Here is a 10,865-nt window from a genome sequence, read left to right as displayed (position 1 = left end):
TTTTCATACCCATGCATTCCCACATATTTCTTGCTAAGTTGATAGCTCATATAGTATCAAGAAAAAGTCAGATTCTATATAATGTGAAAGATAGGTTAGCATTTGCGATCACGATATGAACATGAAAGATCTTAGCAAGAGTTGCCCATAATGGATTTTTCTCTGCTGAATTTCATGCACATTCTCATAAAATGGAACTAGCAAACAGAGGAAAAAATGGGCTAAATCATGGTTGCTTCTCCATTATTGTTTATTAAATGATAATCCAAACATTCAGAAGGCTTCAGGAAGGTATACATGTCATACCTCAGAAGCTATTAACATGATAAACTAGTAAAATCATTTGGATGCTAATCTATGTTACATGAACATCGCAAAGTACCGGCAAGGCAAGCACCTAGGTACATCTTTATCTATCTCCAAGATCATATATAAAAGTCAGTAAGAAGAACAGGATGATGGTTCTATTGCTATATCAAAGCCATCCATGTATTCTTTTACGAAACGAGAGAACTCCACCTCTAGCAAAGGCTCAACACATGGGCAATATCCACCTACCAAAGATGGCGTAGATTCCTTCTTGACTTCCTGTTTGTCAACCTTCTATTGTACCTCATTGGTGTCAAGTAAAAGCGAAGAAGCCCATTGTCTAGGTTACTGGGAGAAGAATAGTGGATGCTTCGGCTATGACCAAGCACACCATAGCTTTTCTTCTTGTTCCAAACAGAATGAAAACCATGGAGATCTGCATTGATGGTGCTCAAACTGCTGCATGAAGTCTCTCGGTGCTGCTCCTGAGACTTATCAATGCTCCTTAAGCTCACACTGCTGTTCCTGTGAAACCCCACCCTGTTGAAAAATTCTGCAGCGTCTCTGTTCCTTTCCCTTCGAGATTCATGCCAACATTCTGAAAGAGAGCGATCGAGGACATTCTCACTCTTCTGAACAAAGCCCCAGAAAGGGCTGGCAATAACCCGACTCCAGATTTTACCGCACCCATGGAACTTTCCCCTACAGCTCCAATCTTCTAACAAGTTTCCACAAAATCTCTCCCTCCCAGAATCCCCAACATATCCTATATCGGATGTTAATTTGTTATCATCCTCCACTACTGCAGGAATTATCTTGTTCATGTCCTTCATATCAGGTGACCACTCAAAGTCGACTGAGCCAACCTTCTTTGTCATTCTTCTTATGTGTGGAACAGACTCGGAATAGCAGTCTCCGTTCTCCAGAGAACCAGGTTGACGAAGCATTTCCTTATGCCCCTCAACAGGTTTCACGGATCCAGCATTTGCTTCTTCTTTGACTGATAAAGAACGAGTAAGTGCTTTGCCAATCAACAGCCCGTCCCAAGAACATGTCTCATTTGAATCAATAGACTCCCTTCTACAGCAGGGGGTGCCGTTATCAGCGATTCTTTGTAGCTGCAAGTCATGAAACCCAACACCTAAATCTGCCTCAGCCATGGATGCTTTCTTCTGCGAGGTTTTCATGTTCCATCTCAGAATTTTCTTCACGAATCCTTGCCCTAGCAGCACGGGTGGCCTTTTCTTAAAGTTTTGATCGTCCTTGCAATCACCAAACGTGCTTCCATGACCAATATCACCAGCAGGAAAACTCCCTCCATTGTCATCCATCACAGCCTCAAGCTGAGTATATTTATTAGCAACAGATTTGGGACCCCTGCTTTCCGAGACGAAATAAATTCTCTCCCCGCCGTTACCAGTCTCATCTAATTGCATATCCGCCATAGTTTTTCCTGCAGAACTTGACCGGGCTTCTGAATTGCTTCCAAAATCCCATCCGCTATTTGTTGTTTCAGCTATACCAATAAACTTCTTGCCGCTCGCTTTCGAGGACAAACATTCGTTCAACTGATTTTCCGCCGACCCATTTGTGTTTGGACGAAATCCAACACATATATCATCATGGAAGCGAATACCAACAAGAGAAGTATCTCTTTTACCAATCAAAGGTCTCACTTTAGTTCTTCTTCTTGTAGCATTATCTTCATTAGCACCTTCATTGTCAGAATAAAAGAGAGACCGCAAAGTTTGTCTTACTCTAACCTTACACGATTCACTTTCAATACCAGGCAGGACAGATGAGCAATTTACTACTTTCTCTACAGCAGTTACCTCCGTTTCAGGAACTTTAGCGGAAGCACCAGGAACGTTAGCGGAAGCACCGATTCCATCTTCGCAATTCACAGATGGCCCACCTTCAGGACAAGAAGGAGCCTTTCTTTGACCTGGATCAACAGCTGATAACCTCTCAACCAGGCAGTGCGCGCAAAAGCCAGTAAATGTCTGTGATGGGTGTTTCCCACACCTCAAGGAGCTGCAGCTTTCCGGGTCCATGGAACTAGAAAAGCACAAAATACATTCTCAGGCCATCAATCAGCTCATGAACTCCCTTCACCAGCCAACACGCCACAAAAGCCTGATGGAAATCAAAACCTAAGTTCTGAAATCTCTCCCACCCTCAAACAATGGTCTGGTATAAAAAAAATGGTGCTTTCTTACACAGAAAGCTCATGGGGTTTTAGGAACAGATTTACCAACTTAAACTACGAGCTTGAATCTAAACCCCCAGGAAACATATACAACAGAAGAATGGGAGAAGGTTAGAACTTTTAGCACAGTTAAAAGAGTACCAAGATACTGCAATAGAAACTTGGTTTGCTGAACTGAAGGACCACCTCGCATCTACGGAGGACCCGCTTTTTCACCTGGAATCCCAAAAACACGAACACCCGACCAGAACAGCATCTGCAAGTGCCGAAAGCCAAGATAAAAAAGAAAACTCTATTTCTTACAGCCTTAAAAATTTCTAAGGTCCACTAACCCCGATAACTGTTTTTTCTTTCCTCCCTAAACGAGACAGAAGACAATCCAAGCTCTGGAATCCAAAGCAGCCAGAACCCACAACCCTAGAATCTAAGCCCTCCTTTTGCTCTCCTCTCTTTACAAGACGGGAAAATCAGAAAAAACCGTCAAACTCTTGCTTCATAAGGCACCATGCATTATTCTTGACAAAACTTCAGGCCACAGTGCCCCTCCGTCCACATCCTCGTAAAGGAAAGAAAGACTGACAAAACTGAACAGAGACCGAAGATCCTCAGACTTTTCTGGGCACAAGAAGCAAAGAAATGGCGCTTCACAATGCGCCTCTAGTCTCTATGTCTCCCTCTCTCTCCCTTGAGTGTCTCTCTATGGTAGAACCATGGTAGAAGAAGAAAACTAACGGTTAGCTTCTCACCATACGAAGCAAAACCAGATTCTAATTTCTCCTCAGCAGCTAAGAAGAGCCCGACTGCCTCCTACCCACCAAGAATGACCAACGTTTCCCTTGGGGGTCCCACCTCTCCTTGGATGCTTCTGTAGGGCTTTCTACATGATGAATGGGGCGGAAGAGACACATAGACCATAGTTGGCGTCACACCACTCCACGACGTTTCATGGCGCCGTATGGGATAGGTCGCCATCTGCAGAGAACCACACTCATTTAACTGAAAGCCACAGCCGTCCGACCCTTCCCAAACGTTATCATGTTCCAGTGTGGCGAAAATGTTCACCTGACGGCCTATTGTGCACTCCGCTATCTAAGCTTTTTCCATGGCCACGCGTGGTAAAACTTGGTGGTTTTGCAGTTTACATTGAGTTTTTCTTCTTCAAACGTAGAGTTATTCCATCTAAAGGCTTTGATCGATGTTGTAAAAAGATGTGTTTGAAAGACAATTAACGGCAAATCAATTCCACTACATGTTTATTATTGTCCTTTTTATAATGTCCTTTCTAAAATGTATAGTAATAGTTTTGTTAATTTACAAGCAATTCAGTTCAATCACTCCTAAATCTGCCGGCCGATTCACTAAACCAACTCAACCGATCCAACTTGATTTCATCTCCGGTTTTTACAGCAGTGGCTTTCATTATAAAGAAACCAAAAACAACAATGTCGTAGCTTTTGGTTATCAGCTAGCAGGCAAAATAGGTTAGGCGGTTGGACTGGAAACGTAGTATTAAAGAAAAACAAATCCAAGGGCTCAACGTTAACTGGACGGAAACAACAAGGAGGGTCAATAAATTGCTTTGGCTTGGTGCAAGTTCAAAAATCTCTAGATCTGGATTGACAAAAAAATTGCCAGTACATCCTTAAACATAAACAAAATATGCTCCTCCAGCAGGGTTTTTTCGGCAATATCTCTAGCTTTGGCAACTGCTTGAGCGAAGGCGACTCAAATCACCAGCATGCAATGGTATGTAATTTGCACTTGTGCTTGTTAATTTGCCAACTTAAGCTCCGGTTTCTAAGTAATGAGGCACTGATAACCTATATATCTGAACAAAGGTCGCTTGGCAGAGGCCATGGCCCCCTGTGATTTTAGGGGAAAAAATATTAGTTTTACTTTTTTATTTTTTTTATTTTTAAATATCATTTGTCCCATGCAAAAATTCTGAAAAATATAGTCCCCCACCCCAAAGAAAACTTTTTAGTGATACCTAGGGATGTAGATCGGATGTACCTTTTACCATATCCGATTTTTCGATATTCATATATTCAGATTCGGATGAAATTTTTTTTATACTATATCCAAATTCGAATTTAAAATCTACATCTGAATCCGATCCGAATTTAATTTTTAGTTATACTTGAATCCGATCTGAATCCGAATTTTAATATCTGAAACCGATCCGAATCCGATTTTTAAGTTATACCTAAATCTGATCTGAATCCGATTTTTTAGTTATATCTGAATCCAATCCGAATCTGATTTTTTAGTTATATCTGAATCCGATCCGAATCCGATTTTTAGTTATACTTGAATCCGATCCAAACCCGAATTTTAATATCTGAATCCGATCTGAATCTGATTTTCAAGTTGTACCTGAATCCGATCTAAATCCAACTTTTAAGTTATATCCGAATCCGATCCGAATATAATCTGAATCCAACTTTTAAGTTGTATCCGAATCCAATGTATGACTTTTAAGCCATATATAAATCTGATCCAAATATGATTTATGCACTAAAATTTTAAAAATATATAGTAAACACTAAATGAACTATGAAACTCAATCTTAACATCACACTAGCTCAAACTGGACTATCAAACTTCATTCTCTATAGTATGAAAATTTAAATTTCCAAAAATTGTACTTGGTTGTTGTTCATTGATGCAACAAGAGACTAGACGAGTCATCCTTCACAACTTCAATAATAATTTAAAAAAAAATCATCATATAATCCAAGCTTGCAAATTGTTTTTTTTAATGCCTCTATTTGCCAAAATGGATATGACCATTCTGTTTAGATATATACTTCAACCATGTGATACTATATTAAGGTCCTAAAGATAATGATATCAAATTAACTTGCATTATGCAAATGAAAATAGGTTTTAATTGATGTAATGAAAACAAATAAACACAAAAGAATATATACCTTTAATTTATGATTCAGTTTCAATGTATGCAAATGCAAATAGTGCTTCTTCTTTAAATTGGATTCATCTAACAAAAGAATAAAACAAGCATGTTTAAAAGCATTAATAATAAATAAATTACCTTGTGTTTGATCTCGCAACCAATCTTGTGCACAAATCCCTAATGATACTACATAATAGTAAACAATTGACTGGAGGAACTCGTATTAAGTTCTTGGGGTCCGATAACTAAGTTGTGTGATATGCATTTTCCTTTTGGGCACCAACCTCAACCTCTTTTTAGCTTGTGGAATTGGTGATGTGTTACATACGTTACGATAATGGATGAATTATACACAAAATGTGGGGGTAGAAAAGGAAAAAGGGTTTTTTTTTTCCCTCACAAATTGTTCTCCTCCCATGAAGTGTAGCAATTTTACCTACTGGAATTTTATGAATTGTGCTCGACAAACATGTGGTTACAGAAGATTTCTTAAAAGAAAATGCCGTTACAAAAATATCATAAAAAAACTATTTTAAAAGCAATTGTTTATTTCAATTGAGATATTTGATGGACCATTTTCTGACAAGACTCCTTCCTCATAAGTGTCGCTCTCATGGCCATATTCATAGAAACAAAAAGAAATAATCAAATCTCTAAGCATGTACGATAGCATGCACTGGCAGATACATAAGGGCTGGCGTGGGCCATATGCTAGCCCACAAAAAAATTTTATTGGAACGGCTTAATCACACTGTGATGACTGACAAATTAGATATAATGCCAAAAATTACTCGCTTCACCAGTAATAGTATGTAACTATTGTAGTATGCAACTATTGCTCTTCTCTAGCTCTCTTATGGTGTTGTCATTTAAGCCTTTAAGGTTAGGGGTTGATACAGGCGTTACCAGGGGCCATTAGCCATTCGCCTGAGACGACACTTGGCACCTGAGACGATACTTGGCACGCAAGACCCCATCCCATTAGGCAATCAACCTGTACAGTCTCGAGTTGATTCTTAGACCGGCATGACCATTGGTCATGGTCGAACTAACTCCTCAATAAACGGTGACCTCTTGGCCCACCAATAGCCCTAGATTTTAGGTTTGGTTTTGTCCACCCTGCATATATATCGGCAACATCAGTCTGCCCAAATCTCGTCACTCTATCTTCAATACTTGAAGACCAGTTTGATCACCTTTGGCTGCCAACTTCAGCATTTTGATTAGGGCATAAACAGGCACACTGCATCGTTTGCAGCACACGACTACCCTTCCGATGTATGGGTTCCACTCCTTTAACACCATCAACATTGCCTTGGCCTATTGGACACTCATAAAACTCTGGGACCTCCCTTGATACTGTCTCTGTGCTCGGTAGTGGCGGAGCCAGAAATTTTTTGCTATGGGGCACTATGTACTAGTACCTTGGGCTGTCTTGGGCTGGCGTGGGTAGGCGCTCACGCCAGGCCCATGCTGGCTCCGCTACTACTATAAGCAGTTGATTTTTTTTCTCGTGCGTGTGGAATGCCCATAATTTTAATTTTATGGAAAGGAAAACGGAAGCCAAAGCCGGTACATGCACGAACAAACTTGAAATTAAGCATGCAAAAACGTGGAGCTATCTTGGGCTGGCGTGAGTAGGCACCCACGCCAGCCCCACGCTGGCTTCGCTACTGGTGCTCGGCTCTACCTGCCCTGACCAATTATGGTTCATTTGCATTAGGCCACGGATGCTTGGTCACCATAGCACCTACCCAAAAGATCGGTTGTTGGACGAACATACCTTAGTTTCATCACATAAAAGCAGGTAAATAGGTTTCTGTGCTTGGTACCTAAAACTAAGTAAGGTGCTTCTTGCCACTAGGTTTACTATCTCCTGCATCATTTTTTTTTTTAATTCTTTCGGAAATTCAATCTAATAGCATACATCTTGATAATGAATTTCTTGTTGCAAGCAGCTCCTTCCATATCATTCCTTAATTATTAAGTTGAGCAAGACATTCGCAATTAAAGATCTAGTTACTTGCACTTCTTGTTGGCATTGAAGATAATAAATAATACATCTCAACGTATTCCCTTGAGGAAGTATGTTTTTGATATTCTCAAATGAGCTTCTATGATGGGAAGCAAGCTTGTAACCACACATATGTCTCCATCAATTGCTCTCACTCTAGACTTTGGGTTGAAATTTCATAATCGTACCTTGTATTGAAGAATTGTAGTTGCAACGTCCCACTCTTACTCATGTGGTTCTACCTTTCTAGTTAATAATACATACCAATTATATTCATACATCTACTTACAAATTACCATTGGATGATAGTAGAAAACATTCCGTGATTTGTCAAATACATCATACACTTCAGGTTACTTATTCAGCCCTCTAAGCCTGTGGACTCATAGCATTTCCTGATGATGATTGGGCTATGTGTCCATTGGATTGAAAATCAACTGGGTATATGCAATCTTCCTGGCCCCGATATCATGCCTTGGAGTTCTAAGGAGCAAAACATAGTTGCCAAAACCATTTGAACTCCTTTAGGTCTATTATCCCCTCCAAGTAGGGCTGCACACGAGCCGAGCTGAGCCCGAGCTTGGCCAGCTCGACTCGGCTAAAAATACTCGAGCTCGACTCGACTACACAAAGTCAAGCTCAAGCTCGACTCGTTTAGCTCAATGAACTCGTTAGTCATTAACTCATTTAACTAGTTAACTCGTTTAGCTCGTTTTAACTTGTTTAGCTTGTTTTAACTCGTTTAGCTTGTTCTTTGGTTCACATTGCAAATTCTAACTCGTTTAACTTTTTTTTTTTGTTCACGTTGCAAATTATTTGATGCCCAATTTGCAGTTTCTTTATCCATATTACAATGGGAAGCAAGGGTAAATATATTAGTTTGGAAATGGATTTAGACAACACTAATGCAGCATACTAAAAAATTTGTAGATTCATGCTTAGAAAGCACTGAATCTCCCTGCTCAGTGTTTGTCTCATTGGCATCGTTTTCGTACTCGGACAGTAGATCCATGAACTCATTGAGAAGTTGCTGCACTTTTTTGCTTGATGCCATTACTGGAAGGATGTCTTCTCTAAGGAGTTTGGGCTTTTTCATTCCCTTCATTCACAACAGTAAAAGCAACAAAACAAGTGGTAGGCTGTAGTTCTAGAAAACTTGCATCTTGCTGCATACATGTGCATGTCTGCACCTGTTCATGTGTGCCTATATGTGTTTGTGAGTGCCTTGCTGCATGTGCACATGCATGAACATGTTTAACAGGAGACACATAAACAGAAATATTGGTGAATGATGTTTTACAAGCACAAAATGATCCCATGCAGGGTTTTGCAGTATAGAAGTAGCATAATCAACCATGCTAGTGGGAGGACCAAGAAATTTCTCACATACTTCTCTCAAGTGTGGCTCATCTGCTTCCCTGTTTGAAAAAAAAAGAAATAACATAAACAAAAGAATTGCAGAACGTTCTCCAAACTTTTTCTATTTCTGTTAGAAAAGCAATTCTCATGTAACAAAATCAAGATGGAATGAAGCTAAGCAAGTAAAAGTTCTATAAAACATAGGCACCTTTAGGCCTTTCACACACATCCACCTGTAATGTAAAATGATATCAAAAGATGAAGGTTAAAAAAGGAGGAAGGAAGGACATACAATGAAAACCAATCTCTCCACTTAGGGAACTAATGAAAAACATTTAATAAGCAGAATACATCCACAACTAAAGCAAAGCATTTCACAAGAGAGGTCCAAGATATAGAAAACACAACTTGAATGATCTGCACTAATAAAAAGCCTGCATCCTTTTTGCAGATACTAGCAAATCACTGACAATGCAATAGAAGTATAACAGTGATCGCACCTTCTCTTTGTAAGGTCACAACCCAAGCCAGAGTTTGTAGTATGCAGAACTATCATTAAGAAAATATAAAGTTAAACCAAGCCACATGATATTCTTTCATTACCATCTTGTGAGCAACAAATAATTATGCTCTGATCTTAGAATATAAGCACATCCCTTGAGAAAAACAATCATCCAACCACGTTCTCCAGCAATCTATTTTTCTTTCTAAAAAAAAAGGAATCATGGACATGTGAAGTGGACCATGGCACAAGTAGCTTTATCAAGACGAAATTCATTTTAATCCTGTAGTAAGATATCAACAAAGATAGTTAGAAGCATCGATAACATCCTTCTGTAGTTATACAGAAATTTGAGAGTACCAATTTGGTAAGTGACTAGGAAAATATAACAAGAACAACCACAGATGATCTAATGCAAGAAAAAAAGTTTACCATTACATGAAAAGAAACATTCAAAATATAAAAATGAATAACAAAGTAATAACTTGGCAAAAAATCAAATATAGGAGAGGAGGCATTGGCGATATTCATTAGGTGATTTCAAAGCTAAGGAAGAAGCAAGCTGTGCTTCCAGATGTGCCCTAGTCTGCACACCATCATCGGTCAAAGTCCTGTAACAATCATTTCATATCATATAGATATCAGAATCTGATGTTGTTAAGTAGGGAGTCTCTAGACTATCTTTATTGTACACATATTGCTAACAAGATCATCATAGAGACAAAGCCATTAATTAATGACATCAACTAAATAGCAGGATACAGGAACATAAAAGACAATATTCGGTGCTTACAAACCCTTCCTCCTCCCAAATGCAGCTCATAAGACAGCAAAAACAAAAACCAAAGCACTCGATCTTACCTCTGGAATGCCGGTGGCCTATGGCCGGATGCTGGATGGTGGTGCTGCCTTGCTTATGCAGGCCATGCAGCGGTGAGCAGGTGAAGAGCCTAGAAAGGTGGTCATGTGGTTAATGGAAGAGGGAAGACGCCAGACAGGAAGGAAGATGTTTGATGGGAAGAGACTAAAGACGGAACACGGAAGACCAAAGGCAAAGGATTGTCATCTCTTGTCTGGTCGTTGTGGTCGACGGAAGAGGGAAGACGAGAAGTCGAGAAAAGAAAGAGCAGATGGAAGAGAGAGATTAGTTTGAAAGACGGAAGATAAAGATGTATATATATGTTGGCCCTCGGTAAACAGTTTTAACCCTAAACTGGTGAACCGGAGGAACCGGTTTATACGATTCAGTTAAATAACGAGTCGAGTCGAGTTTAAACTAGTCGGGTTCTTGCAACTCGAACTCGACTCATTTATAGTTTCAAGTTTAAGTGTGAGCTCGAACTCGACTCATTTATAAACGAGTCAAGCTTGAGCCGAGCTTTCTCGAGCGAGTTCGAGTCGAGCCCGAGATGGCTCGATTCATTGTGCAGCCCTACCTCCAAGAGTTGGGATTTCTCACATTTCCCCTCTTAAACCATGGTCTGACAATCTCTTAGCCATGTCTGCATCTACTCATATAGTTTTTCATCAACACAACAAACACATTGAAATTGAT

The 10,865-nt window shown here is 39.8% G+C and overlaps 1 protein-coding gene across 1 annotated transcript; it reads right to left on the bottom strand.

Moving 5' to 3' along the window:
• Window positions 1-217: 217 nt before the first annotated feature.
• On the bottom strand, window positions 218-3,455 carry LOC116266265 (uncharacterized). Its single transcript, XM_031647412.2, has 2 exons — window positions 2,660-3,455; window positions 218-2,367 (listed from the first exon to the last, which is right to left on the bottom strand). Exon 2 carries the CDS (start codon window positions 2,361-2,363, stop codon window positions 555-557), a length of 1,809 nt encoding a protein of 602 aa, XP_031503272.1. The 5' UTR covers window positions 2,364-2,367; window positions 2,660-3,455; the 3' UTR covers window positions 218-554.
• Between the last annotated feature and the right edge of the window lie 7,410 nt (window positions 3,456-10,865).

Source organism: Nymphaea colorata, chromosome 12 (assembly GCF_008831285.2).
Source record: "Nymphaea colorata isolate Beijing-Zhang1983 chromosome 12, ASM883128v2, whole genome shotgun sequence".
NCBI classification, from domain to species: domain Eukaryota; kingdom Viridiplantae; phylum Streptophyta; class Magnoliopsida; order Nymphaeales; family Nymphaeaceae; genus Nymphaea; species Nymphaea colorata.
Note: the sequence above shows the minus strand (reverse complement) of the source record. Positions and strands in the feature narration are given on the sequence as shown.